The following is a 24129-nucleotide window of genomic DNA, read 5'->3' on the forward strand; positions in this document are numbered from 1 at the left end:
AGCCTTTTCAACTGAGAACCACCATGCTTGAATAATTGTGATTGAAAAGTGTGAGAGGTAAAACAACAAACATAATGATAACACATGATCATAGAAATTGCTTTGATTTGTTTTGATGAAATTAAATGTGAGCAATATCTATACACTTGCACAGAATGCATGGTTAAAAACTGGAATCAACGTATAGCACCAAGACAGATGACAGAAATATAATAAAGAGCATTCTACTATCTGTCGTGTCCTCATAATCTTTTTGAGTGCAAAGTTCAAAAAAGTCTTAGAGATTTCTAAATAGTTTGTTATCTAATGGTAATATGTTTCACAGTCTAACTTGCGAGAAGGAACAGGGAACAAGGAACAATCAAATGTAAATGCGTGTGTTTCTTTCTTGTGCTGCTTTTATGAGGGAGTTGACCTCACGTTTCTCTGTTACAGAAATTAATCACCTTTCTAGATACGATATCTTGTTATCGACAGCCTAGTTGATGATTACTCAACAGCAAACAATTTCCTGTCATCCCATAACATATTTTGTTTCCTGGTTAATTTTTTTTCCTGGTTGGCCGAAGAAGGTATCGTGTGAGGGTGTGATATATCCTACCGCTATAAATACAGCATACAGCAGCATCCTTCAGTACTAACACACCTGGAAGATCTCGCTTGAGAAACTGGTAAGAGTTTTACCTTTTCAAATATCTCGTCATTATTTATTTCTGGTCATACTCTCATTTATTTGATGAGATATAAATGATTACATTAAATGTTAATAATGACAGGATGTGTTATGTTTCATCTCTTTAAATCAACATGATGTATAATTCACCATTCCAAATCATTCTTGCAGTAAACCCATAATTCACCATGAGGACGCTAATGTTTTCTGCTCTTCTCTGCCTATCAATTTCTCTATCATGGTCAGCAACAGGTAGGAGTTTTAAGATTGTTTCAGACTGCTTTTGTATACGATAACACGTCGATTAAAAAGTCATCTCCATTGTAGACACAGAGCAAAAAACTCATTGCATTAACAGATTACATATATTATTCCAGTACTATTATCCACAAACACTTCAACAAAAAAACTACACTTGAGTTTATTATTTATTTATTATATTATGTTTATACATCATTATTCCTTTCATTCTCATCTGAAGTCCCTGTGGAAGAAAACACTGAGGCTGCTGCTGAAGAAGCCACATATAACAACAGTATGTGCCTTAAAAACGAATTTTATCTGAAGTATTTTTCTTTGAAGGTGAAGTTGTGTTTTTATATAAAACTGTGAAATTGTAGATCTTAATTATTTATTTGATCCAGACACAAACTTTAGCTAGAATCATGCAAAAATGCTCATAGAAACAAAGGATAAATGAATATTTCTATGTCTGATGAATTAATGTTGTATGTTCTCATACAATAGCCTATGTGTGTAGACTTTTGATTGCTGATAATTGTTTGTTCACTTTCCTTTTAGCTGCTGCTGTAGTTGGAAATGAAGAAGAATTTACCCCAGGTAAGTGTCAAATTAAATAACCGAAAGCCCATCAAATATCACAACATATAAACGATTTCATAGAAACATCCTCAGTCTTGAAATCTCCTCGTCGACCTAGTCGTATCCCACCCAAAAGAAATGTGTTCATAATAGTCATTATTTGATGTGTGTTTATACAGTATTGACGGCTGAAGATGGAACTGAGGATGAGCAACTTCAGCGTAAGTTACCTCTATGATCATTCTGGAACATGGAGTCTTCTAAGATGACAGTCAATGGCATTGTACCACTTTTTAACTGAAAAAAATAATTTTATTTGCAGTACCACAAATTAACCCATGCTTGACTATTCACATTCGTCACTGTCTGCTTACTGCATTTATAAGGGTGAAAACATTCTATTTATTTCATCCCCCTTTTCATTTTTATATGTACATATTTCCCCCCCTGCAGAGAGCCGCTTCCTCTACTGTCCCCCTGGCTGGTTCAAGTCCGGGTCACGTTGTTTCATGTATGTGAGCTCCCCAATGAACTGGATCAATGCTGAGGTACTCTTTTGTACTTTTGTATTTTGACTGCTTTCAGTTAATATTGGGTAGTATCATATATGATTGAGTCATGGCTTGGCCAATAGGCTACAACCGACCTACACCTGTGTAATGTGGCAATGAGGCATAACAAGGAAATAAAAATGCATTTCACCATATCGTGGATATTAGGATATACAGTATTTAACATATTCAGCGTATTTAAAGGCATGGCAATTGTGAAAACACACATACATTGCATTAAGGTATTTCAAGTTGTAGCTTAGATGTAGGCTACAACTGACCTACATCTGTCTGCATTGCATTTATGTATTTTAAGAACTCCCCTCCATTCAGTGACACATAATAGTTCTAGAGTTACCTCTACCTATAATGGCTTTCTTTTCCTCCCACCCTCTTGGCAGAAATTCTGTGTGAACCAGCAGGCAGCACTAGCCTCAGTCCAGAGCCCACAGGAATACCACTTCCTGCAGGGTCTAGCTCAAGTGGCTGGCAGATCGACAGCTTGGATTGGTGGTTTCTACTTCCAGGTAAGGCCTTCCCTGCTATTTTCTACCCCACATACCAGGCAAATAAACCCAAACATTGAATATAGTGTGTTTTTAATTGCAGGCCATCATTCTATATAAATCATTTGTGGCCAATGCATTATGTTGTAGGCTACAGCAAAAACAAACAGGAAAACGTGCATATAGTCCACTCACACTGTCAAATACAAAAATTGATAGTTGATCATTTAAATGTTTAATTGACCATGTCTGATGCCTTCTCTGTGCTCCAGGGTTCATGGATGTGGATTGACAGAGCAGGCTTCTATTACACAAATTGGTTGACACAGAACAGTGTATCAAGCTTCCAGTGCATTCACATGAGCTCCTCAAGTAAGTTTACCTTTCAGAATAGTTTAAAACCACCTTTGACAGTCCTCTAATGTGTTTAGGCCTATGTTTTGTGACCTGATTGTTTTGTGTCTTTGCAGGTGGCTGGTCAAACGGGAATTGTGCATCCGCATTGTCATTTATCTGTGCAATGGACCCTAACTCTTGTTGATCCCTGTTTTGAAACATCAGTTTGTATGTAGCATTGGTGCGGCATTTGCCATTTTATAGTTAGAAAGCAGTAAAGTAGCACTTTCGTTAGAGTGCACACATTTTAAACAAATACATTTGTGCTTCAGTTATTTGATAGCATCTGTTTAACAAGTTCAAAATGATACGATTCTGTTGGCATAGAAAATAAATCTTGATGTCTCGAGATGTTCTGATTGACTCAGCTGGGTGAAATTGTCAGATTTTTCCTGATTCAAGTTTTAAAGTGTTGATACTCCTAATTCAGATTAAAATGAATGTAAGATGTTTTCCTTAAATAAAAAAAAATGAAGCCTAACTGTCAGCAGTGTTTGAAAGTCACAATCTGTTCATACTATAATTTTGCACTATCCACACTAGCAGCACAAGAACACTTTCCTCCTGGGCATCTACACTGTCACAATCAATACATATTGTACTATAGGGTCAGACCCATTATTGTATCTGTAAACTCCCCACTCCTTGTGAACATGTTCTCCCTATGTGTATGTTATTGATGTGAGTTGTATAAGTGTAGGCTATAAGTGTATAAACTACTGGATGACCTAAATTTCCCTCGGGATTAATAAAGTATCCATTTATCCATCCATTAGTAATCATTAAACTATTAAACTAAAATATTATATAATTGAACCACGAAGGCTAATGTTGGAGTTCTCAAATTGCATGTAGCCTACCAGTCGATGCGAATGTACAGTATCTTGTGTTTGAATGTCACAAGGTCAGGAAATCAACGTTTACAATGGTAATTAGCATATGCTTCATTGTGAAAATCTCTTGAAAACAAGAAAATGTAACTAGTCCCAGTCTTTCATAATCACAAAAGAGTGGCAAGGTGCATGCAGTGTGATTACAGGCGAGTGTATTGGCATTGTATGTAGTTTGTAAGGTTGTGCTAAGCAGCTTGTCATTAGTAGGACAAACAGTATTTTTGCAGGTTGTGCCGTGCTGGATCACAACGTAGTGCAGAGTCTGCATGGCTAGTTGAAACGACTAGTGTGTTTATCTGTCCTTAAAATGACCTTATACTAGCAAAAATAATTTTTCAGATAGCAACGAAACTAGTTGCCCAGGCGATATTATGATAGTGAAAAATTCCTACATACTACATAATCTTGCTTTAACTACGTAGGAACGTCAACTTTGTTTCAACCCCTTCGATAGCTCAGTTGGTAGAGCGGAGGACTGTAGAGGTAATACATACCGATATCCTTAGGTCGCTGGTTCAAATCCGGCTCGAAGGAGGAAATCTTTTCCCATCTAGTCTGGCTTATGATACGATATGAACTGTGCTGTGACTTTCAAAGCCTCAAATCAACTATTTACAGATTTTTAAATACTCTTTCTCATTAGAACGACTTTGTTGTGTTGAATAGGACAGGTGGACCGATGTTTCTCCAAAAGAAATGAACGTATCAATCACAAAACATACAATACTACTTTTTCACATGTTTATTTTGTTTATTTTTTGCTTGCCTTACATATTTCCGTAACTTTTTGAAATTTACAATCCCCTCTCATTCAGCACTATGTACATGTTTAATGCTCTGTTGCTGACCAAAACACCACTCCTCTACAGTCTGACCGTCTTACCTCTCTTGGGAAAGACAATATTTAAAAAATACCAACAGAAGAGGCAAGACAGTGCAGTCCACCTGGTGTACACATTGATTGAACACATAGCAGCTACATTGTTGTTGACTTCACCTTGGTTTTTTTAGCTTCTCTGTGGGTGACAATGAGGTGTCCAATGAAGGAGTGGGTCTCCAGAGAAAACAGCACTTCACATAACACTTAGAGAAGTCCACCTTAGTATATATTCCTTTTCACAAAGAAAAGACATTTACGTACATACTGAAATTCTGTACACAATGAATTATAAAGACCAAGAAGAATGATGACAAATCAACACTCCTCTCAGCACAAATGCATTTAGGTAAGAAAAATAAAAGAAGTAACATACAAAGGTTATATACAAAAAAAAAACGAGACCAAAAATGGTTATAACTGAAAATTGTTTATAAAGAAGTTATGCAGAGCAACATAATATCATGAGAAATAAACTGGTATTTTTCAAAAGAAAAACAATTGTGCAGCTCATTCACTTATTTGTACCTCATATAACAAGTCTGTAAACAGACACATTCATACATATTATCAAGTATAAATGCATGCATACTGCCGATGCATGGGCTCACTCTTGCATGGTCACATACTGAAAAACACACACACACACACACACACACACACACACACACACACACACACTCCAATTCACTCATTCACACACTTTGCCCGTACATCAGGTCACTGGACATAGATCATGGTCATAGACCCAACTCAAGAGACTGGACAGGGAATAAGGGAAATGGGAGCAATCCAATACAGGGGGGTGGGGGGCTGACAGTGTTAAAACAGCAGAGATATGCGTCTTTGAATAGTCATATGGCACCAGAACATCACCTTCATAGGTAATATATAGACTATAATGCCCGTTTCTGTACTTTCCGAGGGGGGTGGGGAATAATTGGAGATCTGGCCTCTTCACTGTGGAGTTCTCAAATTAATTATTTTAAGAAAGACACTTTGGTCCAACTGCCCACCCAGTGATCTTGATCTGGATGATCCCTCCAACCTGTTGCACTGGTTGCTCCACACCATAATCTGTCCAATCTGAAGTCCTTGCTGTCTTTTCTCTCTTCTCGAATCCTAGGACCAGCAAACACTGACTCCTACCTTATCACCTCTCCAAGAGGAGGTCATCTCCTTTTGACAAGCAAAACAGGTTGCTCATTTACACGTCTCAACATACAGACACTAACGGAGGCAGAGCCACCGTCTATTCACAGAGAAAAAAAAATCCAAATCACCACCATTATGAGACACTGGCAAAGACAATGTAATATTCATGGCAGACCACTTGGGTGTAGGGTGCCACCAGTCTCAAAACATTGTGAGTACAAAAGTAAAAAGAAAGCAAAAGTCATCATACATAACCTGTACAAAAGTAATACATAAAAGTAATGTCAGTACATGATGTATCTAATGCATTGGATGGTATTGAACAACAGCGATACTGGAAAAGGTATTTGGGTAACATGTACCGCTCTACATGGATAAATAACCATGGAATGTATTTGAGACACTTGAGGGCGCCAGAGAGTCAAAATTCAAACAAGCACTGGCTACCAGTCCTTCCATCCCATTGTATGTTGTACACATTCAAGTTCAAGCCCCACATGCAATCATTTGACCAAACAGACTCCATATTTTGGGTTTTGCAAAAAAAACAAAATGTTGTCCTACCCCTATATTAGAAACTACATTCATAGACCACCATTTCTCATTCTTTTTCTTTCCTTCATGTCCTCACTGAATCCCACTCCACCTCCCCCTCAGGTCTTTCCTTCCATGTTCCTTCTTTTCCCTGCTCTTTGAATCTTTTCACCATCTTTTTCCTTTCCCTCTCACTCTAAACTCTCTCTACTCACATCTCTGGGTTAGCATCAGCGTGTTAATTAATGTAATTAAAACCTTATAAGAATTAGTACCTCCTTTATGCAAATGTCTTATGTACCTTCATACCTAAGATTTAGTCAACAATACTGCTCGGACCTGGGAGCACCACATACAGTACTTCGTTTTTCATGTCAGACCAAGTCATATTCATATTCTGCATATCATTGCAGCAAGGGACTTCCTCCCTCTCCCTCTCCCTCTCCCTCTTCACTCTTATAACCAGGCTGCCCTCTAAGTGTCTCCCACCCCGTCGTCCTCCCTCCTCCAGCATGTGAAGCTCTGGCAGGGTTTTCAGGGTCCTTCATGCTTCCCTCTTCTTCAGCTCCTCTCTGCCCCTCTCCCTCCTTCCTCACTGCTGTATCTCGTCGTCCGTGATACCCTGGGCCTTCAGCTCCTCCAGAACATTGTCCAGGTAGCCGGGGTCAGGGTACCCGTGGCCTGTGAGGTTGGAGCCGAACTCGGTCTTGTGGTGGACCTCGTTCCAGATGACGGTGTCCGACTCGCCGGTGGTGCTGGATGTTCCCACAGAGAAGATCAGGCGCCTGTCCCACGCCACCAGCAGTAGCCGCAGCACCTGAGGGGGAGGTGCACACGTCAGCCACACAATACACACAAAACACAATGCATCAAATTCATACTACATACACAAAGTGGGATGTGTAATACAATACATTGGCTTTCACCCTGGGGCCTAAGTGAGAGACTGCTGAATGTCAAGGTTTTGAGAAGTAAACATCTGCTTTTTATGGGTTATGAGATGTACAACAGACATATATTTTATTTGAATGACTATACACTGTAAAGCATATAGGTAATACATGTGTAAAACATGTCACAAACTGATTTCATCATGGCTTCAGGCGTCTAAGTGGACTGGTTTGCTAATAACAGAAACACAAGAGGACGCATTCACACACAGGAGAGAACATACCTTGCGCCCTTTCTCGCTGTCAGGGAGATAGCAGTGACGAGGGAAGCCTCTGGCAGTGAAGGCTTTGCCTGGGCTTGGGTGCTCAGGTCCCTGAAAGACAACAGGGACAACAGACACGTAAACTCTGAGAACATCCAAAAAGTGAAGGAAAGATGACTTGGGACAATCAATTTCAAACGCACGCAATTGTATTTATGGATAGAACCTGCAACCTATGACTGAAAATAATGGGGTGGTACAAACAAAAACAATAAACAACAACAGTAAAAGGGGTGTAATATTTGCTCTACCATGTGAGACCACCTGCACACTGCACATTTGTACAAAGTTTTATTTATTTATTTATTATATCCATGCAATTTCCAAACAATGGTACATAAATATCTGAGACGTGTGTCATATTAATGGGCCTGACCTGCAGGCCTGGAGGGATGTTGTAGATGATGCGGATGGTCTTGCAGTCGGGGTGCCCAGGCAGGGAGTGGGGGATGACATGGTATTCCATCTTGCCGGGTGGCTGGTTTCCCGTCTTCACCCCGTAGATGGTCTTACATGTGGGGCACTGGAGGCTGCCATCTTTATTGCCATTGTTGTACATGGCCACCAAGCACTGGATATGGTACTGGTGCCCACACTGGGCCAGACGCCCCACGGACTCACCCCGCGAGATGCCACCCACCCCAGGGCCTTTGTAGCCGGAGGGGCCCAAGAGAACCTCCATGCAGATGGTGCAGTCCTGTTGAGAGTTAAGGAGTTATTTCACATGAACCCCACATGGGCGTTATAGAGAATAAATGTATATCATTAATATATACCAAATGTGTTAATGTTGTGTGTTTAGCTGGTGGCATGATGAAGGTTTCTCTGTGTGTGTGGTAGTGTGGTGTTTACTTATAATTATGCGTCACCAAAAATAAATAAATAAAATAAATGAACCAAAGATATACAACTCCTCTTTGACACAAACGAAGTGACAGAACAAGCCACTTAACATTGTGCAGGAGAGTGTACTAAAAGAAAGGACAAAAATGGTCCAGCTATCTGTGTTAACTAACTGCACATCAACGTTTGGCTTCCCCTAAGTGGTTGAACTCCATGACCAGTCAAGTAGTTCCTCTGTGTTCAGACACTAGCAGAACAAAAGTTGCTCACCTCCTCTGGGGGACTGCGGACCTTCTGCAGATAGCGCTTCACCACCTCCTCTGGAGTCTTGCCTATGGAAGAGACACAGAATGTCGGGTCAGAACACTGACCTATGGTGTACAGGTGTGTATGAATTTTTTTTTAGAGCATAACTATTTATGAAGGTTTGTATGTGGATGTGTGGGAGTGTCAGTGTGTGTGTGTGTGTCTATGTGCGCATTTCTGCTTGCTCAGCACCCACCCTTGCGAGCTTGCTTCTTGCTGGTCTTGCGGCAGCAGTGGCCGAGGCCGGGGATAGGCTTGATGTCACTCTTGCTGACGGGCGGCGGGTGCAGCACCAGCTTAGGCGGGCGCGTGAGGCAGACGGGCAGTGCTGCGGCGCTCATCAGGATCCCCGTGATGCCCGCCAGCGCCGGGTGCACTGGGCTGGAGCCGTTCAGGTTCTTCACTGGCACCGTGGGCACCCTGCCACAGCGAGACAGACAGACAGTTATGTTACCAACATGAAGGGGGATTTACAGTTTAACTTCATCAGAGTTTGGATTGCACACCAGCAAACCAGAATGACCTGAATGGTGATTGAATCCTGGCATCTCACAACAAAGATGCACAGAGACTTCCTTGTAAGCCTAACAACCTTTCACACATTCAGTGCATCCAGAACTAATAATAACAGCCCTATTTACATTGTCAAGTGGAAAGTGACTATGAAGACAATTGGTAGCAGAAGCTCTGTGTTGTATTGCTAATAGGGGTGGGAATCTCTTGGCATCTCACGATTCGATTCGATTCCGATTCAGAGGTCAACGATTCGATTCTAAACCGATTATCGATTCTAAACCGATTTTCGATTCTAAACCGATTATCGATTATCAATTCTAAACCGATAAAACGATTATGGATGCATGTCGATTTTTAAAACATTTGAGTTTGCTACTCAGAGTCTCAAATCACTTCCTACTTTGTGTTTGATAATTAAAGAAAATCAACAGATGAATTACCTTCTCTATTTTTTTATTAGAGAAAAAGCTTTTCCTTGTCACAATTATGACTTTCAATGAACAATGCAATAAGCGATGCAGCTTGCATTTCAACACAAAATGGATGTGTAAAAAAAAAAAAAAAAAAAATCTAAATATTTTTTTTTTTTTTTTTTTTATTAAAAAATCGATTATGAACTTTTCTGAATCGAAACAGAATCGTTGTAGAGAGAATCGAGAAAAATCGAAAAATCGATTTTTTTCCCCACCCCTAATTGCTAAGTGTTGAAGTAGAGTAGAATCTTGTTGTTAATGTATTAGGACTGTGATGTGCACATATGACACGTATAAATGAAGTCTTCTCACCTAAGCCCTTTAACGGGACCAACTCCTCTCGTGTTACCAGACTTTCCTCCAGGTCCACAAAGCCTTTCTAGACTCAAGAGCTGAGGATTTACCTCACATACACTTCCACGTTATGCCACTGACTGGAGCCCCCATGCAGCCAACCAGCATCAGAGCAATCCGATCAGATCACAGCCAGCATCACCCACCCCATCCCTGTTTAAGTCAGTTTGACACGTGCACGCACTAATACCCTGGAGCTTCGCCACCAAGGTGCTGAGGTGACACATATTCACATGTCGCAGTCATGACCTGTGATCTCTAATCTTTCTTTCATGCCCCGCCTCCCTTTTCCGTCTGCCCTGGTAGTGCCACTGCCGACTGTGGCAACATTTTATAGACATTTATAGACATCCAGGAGGCCAACCCTCCCTTGCTCTGCTGACCCCGTGATTCCCACAGTGGGCACAGACAGGAGGGCAGGCGGACCTTGGCTGCCCTCTGACACATTCAACCAAGAGCTAGGCACATTCCCTCCAGGTACTTTGTGTATCAGATGCCAGCCGCTGAAGGGGCGATGTGTTTCTTTGCAAAAAGGCTATGGCTATTTAATGTAGTTCATGGAACAGGTATCGGCAATGCCTTTTAACAAGAATTTCACAGTACCGAATGCAATGGTCTTGTCTTCTAATCTTTAAATTGTGTTGCTCAGTGATTGTTTTCACACATACGTATATACAAACCTTAGTAAAATAGACCTCTGTTCAGTTCCAGTGTTTGTTTTCAGCACCCATTCACACACTTCACTCTCCTTCATTAGCTCCTTCATAAGTACGTTTAAAAACAACTGCGGTTCATTTCTGTATTACCTCCTAACTCGAACTGCTTCTGATAACAAACCAACAGACGTTCCAAAAAATGTACTGTTATCACAGTCAGACCACCTTAGTACTATTCCAAGGTAATCTTGAAACCCGGCCATTGCCATCAACTCTGCCCAAGTCACAAACCTTTCATCTCAATCTCGTCAATACTCTCCATACAACATGTGGCCAATCACAGCGTTAATATTTCTGTTCTGTGATGGGTTCTATAGGAGGTGTGATGAGTGATGTGAATGGTCCACAGAAGCTGTGGGTCAATACTCACTGGAAAGGCCTGATGACGGTCATCTTTCCCCCGGGGATGCTTATCAGAGTGACAAAATCAATCAAGGGACTATAAAAAAAAAAATATACTTCCAAGGAAAAAGGTCAAGAATTGATTCCTTGTCACTCTTTGTGTGGTTCAGAAATGAGTGTCTGCCCAGTCCACACCAAACAAACAGGAAAATGAAATTGGCTCCGTTCTGCAGTCTCTTCTAATTGTAATTCCACTCCGCCAAGTACATTTGAATACCTCCTGTATTCTGGCACTCAAACTAGAAGTTTGTCTCTTTCCTTCCCTTTCTACAGAAATCCTGTGCGGCTATGTCTCCGTGTGCTCCCCTCTGTAAACACACCACTGCCTGAGTCTGGCCAGTCTCTTATAGTACTAATCCACCTGCTGACCTACCTTACAGCAGTGACGCGGCTCACCTGCCCGGGATTACCTCCACATGGTCTGTTCATTTGACAAACCTTGCCAACTCTTAGACCACTTAAGACTTTACGCACATGTAGACTGAATACACGATGAATGATTAACACTATTCACACTATTCAACAACCGTTAAACACTATTCAATAATCAAAGCTCACGATAGATCAATGAAAACTAACTGATCATATTATGTTTTATATAGTAATTTGGTTTGACTATTTGGACCACAGTGCTATTTTACTAGTACTAGATAAGGCAAAATATGTAGTAAAAATCACTACACTGACGACATCTGTGCAACAAAGGAGACCAACTGGGTCTGCAAACATCTGTGGTCAGATACCTCACAAGGACTCCACATCTTTTATCTCCCTGCTTTTCTAGAGGGAATTACACATTCGAGTGAACCTCCTGAATAGACTTTTTAACAGAAAAAAAACCAGAACAAAGGAGAAAGAGCCAACTAAATACTGAAGCAGTGACTTTTAAGACACAATTAGACAAATTGGCTCAATCCACAAACACAGTGGCCAGTGTCGGACCCTCTATAGTGGGGGTCACAGTAACATCCCCCAAAGGGTTTTGTGAAGCCCCTTATTTGTCAAACCACTGGACAGATTTCAGTCTGTATTTGCAAAGTATTAACACTTGGCCTAATTGGAGAAAGGGTGGGGGCGAATGGATTAGATATTGAACCACCAACACAGAGATTATCGTCTGGGGATTATCATTATTACAGGATGCTGGGGATGTAATGGAAAACAGTTGATTAATACTCTGATGTTACACTGATAATTCTTTATTAACGCTAAAGGCTAAAGGAAATAAGAGAGACAAACTGGCTAGCTGATATTTTGGCTTAACTGGCCATGTTTACCTGTTTGTTTGTTTGTTTGTTTGTTTGTGTGTGTGTGTGTGTGTATGTGTGTGTGACTGAGAGTGAGTTTGAGAGTGTATGTCTGTTCTTTTGTTACTTCAGCTCTACAAAGTGGTGAACTCTAACCCGAGAGATGTTATAAAGCAGAGCCTAGCAACACTTGAACGGGTCAGTTGCATGAATCAGCACAACTTCGGTTTACTTGTACATCTGCCATGTAAAGTAGTGAGAAGACAGCTTCTGGTGAGAGGAAACCAGCAGGGGACTGACGGAGTGAGGGCGTCATCGCCTGTATTAATACCAAGCTAACGCGCTGCTTTGTTTGCATCATGGCAATGGGATGAGGCCAGCCACTAGGAGCAGACTGTGGAGAATGTTTAGTCATGTTTGATACACGGCTAATCCAAAGAGCATTAACATACTTCTCAAACGCCCCACTGACAGACACACAGACAGATACACACACACACACACAGCACACTATGTAGGTATATTTAGAATAGAGTTTTACTAAATCGCATACCACCACTCACCACATCGTGGGAATAAAGATAAGGATAACTTTGACAAAATAACAAACATCTAATCGAATGGCTATCTAATATCGGAGTAACCCATTGGGAGGAGTTACATGATAACTTTGGCAAACTGCTTTCCGAACTACTACTCTTGGAAGTGTGAATGAGAGACACACAGGTGTGAGAGATGACTGACCCACATCTGAGGAGTGCTCACGTGCCCAAACAGCAGTGACTTGACCTGTGGGTTTGTTATCCTTTAATGGACTAAGAGCTCAAGCATATGGGTGAACAGGACTGTGGTGAAACCCCTTAATCCTACATCTACACACCATCGATCTCCACACACACACACACACACACACAATCACACGCAAAACCCATCAGATTACCCATGAGTCATGCAAAACCTCACCCATTACTCACTCATTGATGAAAGCTTGGCAAAAACATCTTAGGTTCCTTGGTTTTATACTGCAACAATCTTTTTACAACATGACTTCTCAGCTGAGAATGAACACTACTGCATAAGCCCAGACGTGTTTTTCTGGTATCTTTCGGCTTGTACTTGCGGTGAAACCTTAACAGTCCACCTTATTTAGGTACACCTCTTGCCTCATCAAAAAACTGGTACAAGTTTTTTGTATGCTTTTATAATTGTGCTAAAATCATTTTGAACTCCATAATCTCACGCTTTCTTTCTCTTTTCTATTCGCCTCTATTCTTCTCTAAAGACAGCTGTGTTTTAACCTCTTGGCACCTCCACTGATAATTGCAGCTAATTAAGTCATTATTTCCCCCTTCTTACAGCAAAGGGAACACATTTTGATTTCAGTGGGACACGCATAACACCTCACTGCATTTGTTACATGGGTGCTTGCACACACACACACACACACACACACACACACACACACACACACACACACACACACACACAAGTTTCAGCCTCAAACTTAAGCAGTTAGCTTACACGTGCTGCAGAATTGCCGGCTTCTCAACTACATTTTGAGACGGTGACATGGCAGGAAAGAGAAAAAAAACTGAGACTCTTTAGGGGGCATTTAGATTTGCCAGTCAGGGGTGCACCTGACCCTCTTGAGACCCTGCCTCACCCGCCCCACCCCACCCACCCGCCCGCCCCACCCCACCCGCCCGCCCCACCCTGGGCCTCCCCGCTCCATGACAGGTCCCTTGTCTCTCAACTCCCACTCATTCCTTCACTCCTTTTATCTGCTCTTGCTCTTTTCTGTGTCCAGATGGTCATCTGAGCGAGTTGAAATCCAGGGTCATAATTTACCAGAGAGTGCTGCACCTCACATAGGGTTAGCTATACAACCACAGCTACTCTCTCAAACGCAAGGGAAGGACACACACATAAAACCACACAAATAACCACACTCAACCTCACAAGAGCATTCATATTCACACATGGACACACACTCAACCTCACAAGAGCATTCATATTCACACATGGACACACACTCATATCCAGAAAAACACTGAATCTCTGAAAATGTCATTACTGTTCAGGATTGTGTCATGGTCCTATGATGAAACCGATGCTATGACTTTGTGACTATAGCCTTCAGTACAAAGACGAAGGACAATGAAGAGCTCTGCCTGACTGGTTGGACTGAGAAAGAGGGAACGTGTGTGTGTGTGTGTGTGTGTGTGTGTGTGCATGTGAACTCACAGCTCCCTCTAACGGGCAGACAAGGTCATCTCCATGGATTTGTTGAACACCAAAACAAAGTCTGGAATGGAAATTCCAGACCCTCCGATTAATCATTCGCTTGCTTTCTACTTCCCTTTCCACTCTCATCTACTGTAAGGTATCCCGTCTTCTTTTCTCCCGGCTATCTCAATGTCCTCTCATTTTTTTTTCTTTCACAACCTCCACCCCCACTTTACTTTTGTTTTGTCCATTTCTCACACTCGCTGGGAAAACAGAGACCACATTCCATCCCACAGCCGCACCGAAAGGTCAATATTGACTTGCTCAGCATGTGCGCCTTTCTGCTTACGAGGCCGTTCTGCGCGAGGCTCTGTGAGGCTGTGTGTGCATCTCTCTGCGTATGCAGGCCACTGATTGACACCTGCTAACAAACTATTTCCAGAGTCTGGCCGTTTTCACACTGTTTTCCTCGTCCACTCCCAGCGCTCCCCATTTCTTGTTTTCTTTTCTTCTTCTCCCTCCTTCACCTATGCCCCATCTCTCCCACACTCTCCACAGGCACAGATTTGGCTGAATCCAGGGCTCTCGCACCAATGTGCGATCAATCTCTCCGAGCTCTCCCAGTCGCTCTTTTGTCTCAGCCTTCCCTTCTCTCGCTCTCAGGATGTGTGACAGCGTCTGTGTCTGCCTGGCAGACTTCAGACACCACCCCCTCTTAGCCATGCATACACACACACACACGCACGCACACACACACACGTACACATACGCACACACACACACACACACTCTCCACTCACTGACTCCATCTCCCCTCCTTCCTAACTCTCTTGACAAATGCCTCAAGATAGACTGAGACAGATCCTGACAATAATGATTGTGCCCTCTTTTGTCTTCCCAATTTCCAATTGCCCCCCCCAAAAAAACCTAATCTCCCCAACCTTCCCTCCCCCCACACACATAAACACACACACACACACACACACCCCACTCTGCCAGCAAGGCAGCATTGTGTTGCTAATGCCAACTAGGGCTTGTCGGGGGGCAAACAAAAGTTGTCATGGAAACCCACCACAAGCACACAATGGGGCTGAGGAGTACCCCCATCCACATCCCCCCCCTAAAGCCCCACCCCCTTATCCAAACTCTGGGAAGCCTGGGAAGCAGGACAGCAACAGGGGATACAGGGTGCTTGGGGGTGGGGGTGTTCCTAGAGACGGAGGGAGGTGCTGACCCTTATCAACCCCCCCCCCCCATCATCCCCCAAGGCTCTCCTCTCGTCTCCCTCATTCTCTCATAATGCCTACACTCTCATTCCTCTACTGCTCTGCAAGCACTTCTCTCTCTGCTCCCAGATGGCCGCGGGCCTGACACGCACTGAATGATTTAGCAGTGTGAGAAACACACTCCCACACTCCCACACAAGCATACCTACACACCCACACACCCACACACACACACTTGCTTACAACCATGCTTTCCTGCAACACCAACACACATATCGACACACACATAGGCGCACACACACACACACAAACAAGCTTCTTCAAAACACATCTCTCTCTCTCTCTCTCTCTCTCTCTCTCTCTCTCTCTCTCTCTCTCTCTCTCTCTCTCTCTCTCTCTCTCTCTCTCTCTCTCTCTCTCTCTCTCTCTCTCTCTCTTTCTCTTTCTCTTTCTGATGGTTAGCCACAAACTTAATCGTTCATGTACAGTCCCTGACATTGTCATCTGGATGACAGAATGAACAAATGGGATTACCCAGACTCGCACTGTCTAACTCAAAACACATGACAGGAAATGGAAACAAAGAGCACCAGCCCAGACACAAGAACCACTTTAAACCCTCGGAGAGGCCTGGACTTAAATCCAAGTACTTCTGGGAATGCAATTTCAATGCAAGTGATAAATGCGCAGATGCAGATCTTCAACTAGAAACTCCAAATTACTGACACAAGTCTCTCACAAGAAAAAGAAAAACTTTGTGAACATAAAAGCAAAGTGTTATTAACATAAGGAAAGTGTTATTTTAAGAAACCTGATGTGTAGCATATGTGCAAGCTAAGAATTCGAGAGATGACAAATTCCATTTTTTGTTTTTGTTTTTCGCACCACAGGCGTTTCTGAATATCCCTCCAACTTTTGTGGTTGCCACCTTAGTGATACAGACAGAAAAATAGACAGCTTTCCTTTTTTTCCCACGACTCGCTGCTTTCAGCACTTCAACTGCCACTGATAAAAATCAACCAGACAGGGAAGTTAAAAATCGCCTGTGTGACCACAAAATGGCCTTTTTCTGCTCTCTTTCTGATTCATCTGTACATTCATTCATTCCTTCCTTTTCACATGTCCTTCCAAACTTCTAGACAGCTTGGGTTCCACCAGTGTTAAAATGATCAGCCTCTATTCTAATGTAATAAATCCAACATTCTGCTTTGGCAGTGTTATAAAAGTGTTCTGAACACATCATCTAAATGACTCAATGCACTGTGCATGCTGAGCTTATGTCCCCTCTCTGCACTATATGCAGACACTTAGCGGAGGATGTGGGCAGCAGTGTTTCTAATCATGGAAAGCAGCACATGGATGTTGTGAGAACAGGCGATTAAGATCACGCAACAAGAGAGAGCGTCTCAGCTGTTGAATTTCAATATTTACACTTCACACAATCCTCAACGATTTTGTATGGGTTTGGCCGCAGAGTGGAAAATTATGTCAGGATGTACCAATCACCACAGCGCAGAAAGGGAACCGCCACCCTTTAGTGCATTTAATCGGAATTTAAAACAGGGTTGAATTAGGTTTGGTGATTTTTGTAGTTCATGAATGCAAGTCAGAGTTGTTTCCTTGACTGTCATACAATTTCAAATGATGCATTTATCACATCATTGACTACATCTCCATTTCCATCAAGTCATTTGTCACTTCTGCAGACACCACTGTTGTAGACCAGGCCAATGAGATTGCTCCAAAGAACTTCCTGTCTTCCCGATAACTCAAAGCTAAGGCAACACACAATAACCCCCATGACAAATGGCAAGGCTGAAACTCCTCAAGAAACAGTTAAAAGGAACAACTTCGTTTGATCTTTCAGTGAAATGTGAGCACAGTGCACATTGACGACAAAGTGGATAAAGAGCCATGTGGTTATGTGGTAACTCACCCTGAGGCAATAAGGGCCCGCGACTGTGCCATAGCAATGCGTTGCAGGGCAGGACGGCTGAGGCCTGCCAAGCTGGCACGGGCTGGCAGTGGTGCAGCACAGGCGGCAGAGCGCTGTGCGGGCACGGCAGGTGAAGGCAGGGATGAGGATGAAGAGGTGGTGGCGGTCGCTGTGGTGATAAGTGTGGCAGTTGGCACAGATGGCGAGGAGGAGGTAGAATGGGGGAGGCCAGGTGTGGAGGGCATGCCTGGAGGCTGCTGCTGATTGGCTGCTGGTGGCGGCTGAGGCGGGGGCAGAGGCGGGGGAGGCGGGCGGTTGGAGAGAGACAGCGTGGCAGTGCCAGAGGTGAGCAGGGAGATCGAGTGGGCAAAGGCGGCAGCACTTACGCGTGGGGAGAGAGTCCTCGCTGAGGACGCGTACGACAGTGGGTGTGGCAGAGTGTGAGAGTACGAGTTCGAGTTAGTACCAGTTGAACCAGAGGTACCTCTGGCTGTAACTTTGGGGCTCAGGGAAGGTTTGGACTGCGAGGGCTTGCGGCCCAGAGTGTACGAAGCAGCCACAGCATTGGCTTTGACACTCATGACAAGCATACATTGCTGACAGGCACACGGCTGACCCAGTGATGCTAGAGAGGACATGGAGACTGTACTGCTGGGGTACACAACACTCCCATTACTGCTACTGCCGCCACTGTTTCCTCCACTGGATGAGGTTAGACCAGACACCCCAACACCTAAGAGCATCCCGGTCGAGCCCCCAACTCCAAGCCCTGCCCCTGTACCCCCGCTATCCCCACCTCCTGTTGTAGCTTCGCCTCCTCCACGCCCTCCCCCTGTGCCCGAGGTGGCCCAGCCCCCCTGGCTCGATTTGGGGAGCGGGCCAGACACTAGAGGGTAGGCCATGTCTGAGCGCCGTTGGATGCGTCTGTGCCGTTGAGTCTGCCGGTTTATCTGCGTCATGCTCTGGAAATCAATGAGGTAGCAAAACCCCAGCGGCGCCAGGTCCAGCCAGGGTTGGTTGCGGTCCCGAGCTGCCTGGATGGCGATGCCGACTTCCATGTCATACGTCGTCCAGGAGCCTGTGTCATTTTCCCACTCCCATAACCAGCCCTGGCCAGGCGCCGATGTGGGGTCATAGAAGCTGCGTCGTACTGGTCTCAATGTGCCTGTACAGAGACAAAGAAATTCAGATAAAGTTCAAACTTCTAGAGAAATCTGAAAACAGTATAGCAATAAACATGAGAAACATAGCCAGGAAGCAAGTGCATAATGAACTACAGAAAGCATAGGAACACCATGCACCCTGCATGTGTGATGGAGGTCCTCTATTTCTATTGGTGTGCCAGGGAAACAGGGCCGAGACCGTGGGTACTCATTGTAAAGTCTTCAGTATGCTCCTGTGAACACGGCTACATTTAGGCAGAGACGTTATACAGGACATATTGGATTTGCAACTGGAAGTCCTGCCCTGTATTTTGAAGAGCCGATCCCATTGTTGGAAATGGCATAATTGATGTTACGCCTCCCCTGCACGTTCGGTTCATTTCCACTGTTGCCATAGTAATAGCTGCGCCATAAATTTGGTTCATGCGCAGTGAGCAAGTCAACACAAAGAATAAAGTCTTTTTTTTATCCTTACCATTTATGTCCGATTCACGTGATACTTTTTCTCATAAGTGGAGTTATGGATCTCTGTGCATTCATTTAGACACGAGACTGATCTTGTTTGCCCAAAAGAGCTGCCTGGAGGCACTGCCAAGATGGTTGTCGAGAGGCGAGACTTGCCTAAAAATACTTTGATTTAGGTCCGCGCACGGTGCGCATGACGCAAATGTCATCAACCGGACGGTGCGTGTGGACTGTCGCGCAGCACCAACAAATGTCGTCAGTGCAGACAGACACACTGTGCGCATTGACTGTGCATGTGTGTGTGCAAGTTTTTAAGCACTGGTTCATGGCCAAGAGAAAACAAAATCCTTATCCACCCTCTATTCATTCAGCAGATACTTTTATCCAAAGCGACCTACAGTACAGAGGCACATTTGATTAATATGTTTGCTCCCTGGAAATGTTTCATTTATTTCTTGCTTCAGCAAATCATAGCTGATAAGATTGCTAGGTATTTTAAGGTAGGTAGATGAGTAAATGGTTATGAAGGGGCAGAGAAAACTATAGGACTATAACAAAAAAACAAAAAAATAAATGAAATCGAAATATTATTTCAAACATTCCTATTGATTTGCTGTGTCTGCAAAAGCAAAACTAGCATACTTTGGAGACACAAATGCATACGTACAAACACATATGCATCCACGTTGCGCGAAAGCTGTATACTTAGGCTCTAACACATGCCTTATCAACAATATAATGATTTGGAGGGAGTGGTATAGTAAACATGCTCTAAAGTGATATGGGCCAACAGCATCAAACCAGCATGTCGGAGTACAGAGTTGGTTCCACTCCCAACAGTTTGCCACCGTGATTTCACAGAGCCATTACTGTTGTTTCCTCCATAGGCATAGACAATAAGTGTAACTGCAAAAACTGTAATTACTCCCACAAAACTGTTAATGCAAAATGAAATGCTGCACATTTCCTTGTTAGAGTGTGGGGCGCTTGGCATCAAATCGGCGCTCTACGGAAGCGGGTACAGAGACCCTCCAATCATGACCTAGACCGTCACTGGGGAAGAAGGGTAGCAAGTTTCTTCAATCAATGACAATATAGCTAGGCAAAAGGACATTTCCAGGGGATGCCTGGCATCATCACACAGTGGCACATTGGCATTGAGGGAGAAAGCCTCAAAAGGCTAAAAGCCAAGAGCCAATATCAGTCTTTCTATGGTCTGAAGAGGATTGGACTGTCTCAAGGCAGAAGACCTGAAAATGAATTAGCTCTCACTGATGTGGTTCCCTTTGAGCCACTCTTCACAATGGAAAGCATTATGAACTTGATTTAACTGAAGTATAGCACACATTAAATGTCTGCCTGACACTCAAAACATTAGTTACAATGCAGTCAAATTCTTATTCTGCAACACAGTTTGTGATGAATGTATCTAAAAATGTGTGAAGAAGTGTGCGGCTTGTATGTTTCAGTCCCTATAGGTTCCCATCTAAAAAGATTGCCGGATGTCTTGGATGTCCTTTGATCACCTTCCATTGTATTTCGTCTCTGCTTATCAACTTCTTCTACAGACAATAATCACTTCCTGCTGGGACTCTATTGTACCTGAGGTCCCTCAGGTCTTTGTGCAGTAGAGTATTTCTTGTGTGCCTTTCATTAGCAGCACAAAAGCATCAACAACCCTCGGAGTCAGCCTCACCAGGGAGTGGGAGGGGACCTGGCTCAGAATGATAGGGTGTGAGGTCTAACCCACCTTGAATAGAGGTACTCACAAAGGTAAACATAGCGCAGACACCTGAAGCCGACTGAACACCTCATAACAAAAGGCCGTTCACAGCGGGATTACAGTGTGGGTACTTTCAACCACTTTGGGCCAAGACTGTAACTGCCTTTCCACCATCAGGCCGAAAAGTTGTCTCGACAACATAATACTAAATAATGCCAGTGTGGAGTCTTGGGAATGATTACCATGTCTTTTTTCTATTGTGCTAATTAATCTGGCCTAGGAAGTGACTTAAGACAACTACAATAACAGACAACATAGGATGTCAACTGAATGGAGTCATGCATTTCCCATTCTTAGGATAACATGATTGGTCTTTGCTTGACCTGACAACCAATATGCAGTGAAAAATGATACAAAACACATGATGAAGCAACCATTCAGTGAATATATACATCATCTGCTACTTGGTTCTGCTGTGATGAGAAGTCTATTGTTATCTATTGTCCCAAGAACATGTTTTGTGGGCATATTTTGGAATCATTCAATCATCGGAGAATCAGTGCTCAACTGGAAACAGCATTGGAACAGTCACTCATGGTTGGCAACAAGTCTCCATAGTAACACCTTCAAGTCTTCTGGTGACAGTACTGCAATCAGTTCACTGTACATTTGGTACTTCACCTGTAGCTCTAAGGTTCAAGGACTGGAGAAGTGTATTTTGTTCTGTTAACGGCATGAACTGCAACAGCCGAGACACTAAAGGCAGATTTATGGTCGGCCGTTTACGGATACGCGGAGACACAGAGAGCCCTCTCCGTCGTGGCAAACCCTCTCCGAGCACGTCTCCGTGGCAAATTTTGTAACTATCCATCTCCGTCTATCCGTCAATACATCGCTGTTTACCTTGTGGGTAGTAGTATGCCAACATTAGATAGCTGGCTCAGACACCTCGCAAATCCCCTCAGACATATTTTTCAGTTACAATAAAGGGTTGTACAGTGTCTATTTCTCTGTAACTTAAAAAAAATCTAAGCAAAAACAAATGTCAAACAAACAACTTTTATGTACAAATACGACCATCTACGGAGTTTGGTCCGCCGCCATCTTTTTTTTTTATTGCTTTTCAACCCCCACAACCGTCGAAGAACCATAAATTATTCAGTCGAGGCAACTGCGTGACCACGGAGAAACAGAGTCGCAGAAGTATATTTCGGCCTTAATTCTACTCCACGCTGGCATCAATCCTAAAACCTGGGTTTTATTCCAGATTCCTCTATGGAAACTTCTGCTTTATAACCCATTCCTTTACACCTCTTATTTAAAACGTAATACCTTCAGCTGAAAATAACTGGTTATCACATGCAGAGTGCATTACGCATGGCCTTTACAACATTTTCAGGTGACTGGAGCAAGATTCTGATAAATGCTGATGAAGGGGCCTGAAATGGTAGGGGTCACAGGTCAAACATCATTATCAGTTTCACATTCAGATATAGAACAGATGGTCATGTCCACTTTCACACGCAAATAATAAAGCTAAATAATACAACAGACATGTGTGTGCACTTATAACACTGTGAGTTCATTAAAGTCTGAGGATACATGCCCACTAACAAAATGATAACGTTTCAAGGTGGTCGACACTTCCACTAGTTCAAGCATTTGCATATCTTTAATTTATGACAATTAAGTTATTAAATGTTTGATATGAGACAGTGGACTGCGCAGCTCAGATTCACATTAAGTTCAGGATCCCAGGACCCCCGAGTCAGCACAAAGCCCTCTAGCAGGTGTGTGTGGGGAGGGGGATGTCCATCTGGTCTATTGTTACTCATTTCTTGCCTCTGTGGACCTACTCCTCCTCTGTTCCTCTCTCTCTCTCCCCTTCTTGGTCTCACTCTCTCTCTCACACACACTGGCTGGGAGAATCAACACACTCCCATGGGAGAAATTATAAAGTTAGTGAGTCAAAAAGCTGCCCACTGACAGCACTGCCCAAATCTATGGCCAAACAGGCTATAAGCGGACGGCCTTCAGTCAGTCTGCCATAGTATCAACATGGATACAATACCAGTGACTACAATGCCTACCGACTAAAAAGCTTGGCTGTGGACGGCTGCCTGCAGTCGGTTTGTGCTCTGACCATCTGAAGCCTACATAAAGCAGCTACACATGCTCTGCTATTTCCAAGTTAGTGATGCTGGACAACAATATCACAATTACAAAAACATGACACTTTTGCACATCTTCACTCTCTCTCTCTCTCTCTCTCTCTCTCTCTCTCTCTCTCTCTCTCACACACACATGCACATGCACACACACGCAAGCTTTAATTAAATATATTTTACAGAATTTCACCCAATCCTTCACGAATCAGCGCTCACTGACTCCCTCACCCTCTTGCGATCCTCATACTGAGTAGGATGGGGGAGGGACAGACAATGGCTTTTCTGACAGTGCATGGAAGGTTGACGGGGGTTGGGTGGAAGGTTGCTGGGGGTGTATATGCTGGGGGGTGTTATGTTGTCTTAAAACAAATATACCCTCTCAACACTCTCTTTCCCTGCCCCACAAAGAGCTCCTTCACAGCTTTGTCCTCGCTTGTCTGGGAGGATCTCTATGCTCCATCCTCGTCTCTCCGCACACATTTTATAAACACTCACATCCACAAATACATACACCAGGGCTCAGTGAGGGTTAGACAGGACCACTGCTAGCTTGGACAAAGACTGGCATCTGACCAACAGTGCTAAGACACAAAGTCCAGCTTACACACAACTTGCAACTAGTGTTTCCTTGCAAAATCATACGTTTGGCTACCTGTGCAGAGAGTGAGTGCAGGTCTTATGAAGAACAGTAAACGCACAAAAAACAGACAGACGGGGGGGGGGGAATTGTTAAAAAACAAAGCCT

The 24129-nt window shown here is 43.4% G+C and overlaps 2 protein-coding genes and 1 non-coding gene across 3 annotated transcripts; 2 read left to right on the plus strand and 1 right to left on the minus strand.

Annotated features, from left to right (window-relative positions):
* Window positions 1–561: 561 nt before the first annotated feature.
* Window positions 562–3429, plus strand: LOC122132225 (ladderlectin-like). Its single transcript, XM_042707054.1, has 9 exons — window positions 562–671; window positions 845–925; window positions 1155–1208; window positions 1475–1513; window positions 1675–1716; window positions 1949–2043; window positions 2448–2573; window positions 2825–2924; window positions 3023–3429. Exons 2-9 carry the CDS (start codon window positions 862–864, stop codon window positions 3091–3093), a joined length of 591 nt encoding a protein of 196 aa, XP_042562988.1. The 5' UTR covers window positions 562–671; window positions 845–861; the 3' UTR covers window positions 3094–3429.
* Window positions 3430–4285: 856 nt separating this feature from the next.
* On the plus strand, window positions 4286–4375 carry trnay-gua. The gene is given in 2 exon segments: window positions 4286–4322; window positions 4340–4375. It is a non-coding gene; the product is annotated as a tRNA-Tyr (tRNA).
* Window positions 4376–4568: 193 nt separating this feature from the next.
* Window positions 4569–22020, minus strand: LOC122132224 (E3 ubiquitin-protein ligase DTX4-like). Its single transcript, XM_042707053.1, has 6 exons — window positions 17866–22020; window positions 8966–9189; window positions 8734–8795; window positions 7997–8317; window positions 7582–7671; window positions 4569–7224 (listed from the first exon to the last, which is right to left on the minus strand). The coding sequence occupies exons 1-6, from the start codon at window positions 18921–18923 to the stop codon at window positions 7000–7002; spliced, it is 1980 nt and encodes a 659-aa protein (XP_042562987.1). The 5' UTR covers window positions 18924–22020; the 3' UTR covers window positions 4569–6999.
* Between the last annotated feature and the right edge of the window lie 2109 nt (window positions 22021–24129).

Source organism: Clupea harengus, unplaced genomic scaffold, assembly GCF_900700415.2.
Source record: "Clupea harengus unplaced genomic scaffold, Ch_v2.0.2, whole genome shotgun sequence".
Taxonomy (NCBI): Eukaryota; Metazoa; Chordata; class Actinopteri; order Clupeiformes; family Clupeidae; genus Clupea; species Clupea harengus.

Coding starts and splice junctions, on each gene's coding strand:
- LOC122132225 (XM_042707054.1), top strand. CDS start 862: ATGAGGACGCTAATGTTTTCTGCTCTTCTCTGCCTATCAATTTCTCTA. Junction 926..1,154: donor TCTATCATGGTCAGCAACAG/GTAGGAGTTTTA, acceptor TCTCATCTGAAG/TCCCTGTGGAAGAAAACACT. Junction 2,574..2,824: donor TTGGTGGTTTCTACTTCCAG/GTAAGGCCTTCC, acceptor TCTGTGCTCCAG/GGTTCATGGATGTGGATTGA.
- LOC122132224 (XM_042707053.1), bottom strand. CDS start 18,923: ATGGAAGTCGGCATCGCCATCCAGGCAGCTCGGGACCGCAACCAACCC. Junction 7,672..7,996: donor ACATCCCTCCAGGCCTGCAG/GTCAGGCCCATT, acceptor GTTGTCTTTCAG/GGACCTGAGCACCCAAGCCC. Junction 7,225..7,581: donor ACAGCGAGAAAGGGCGCAAG/GTATGTTCTCTC, acceptor CCTCCCCCTCAG/GTGCTGCGGCTACTGCTGGT.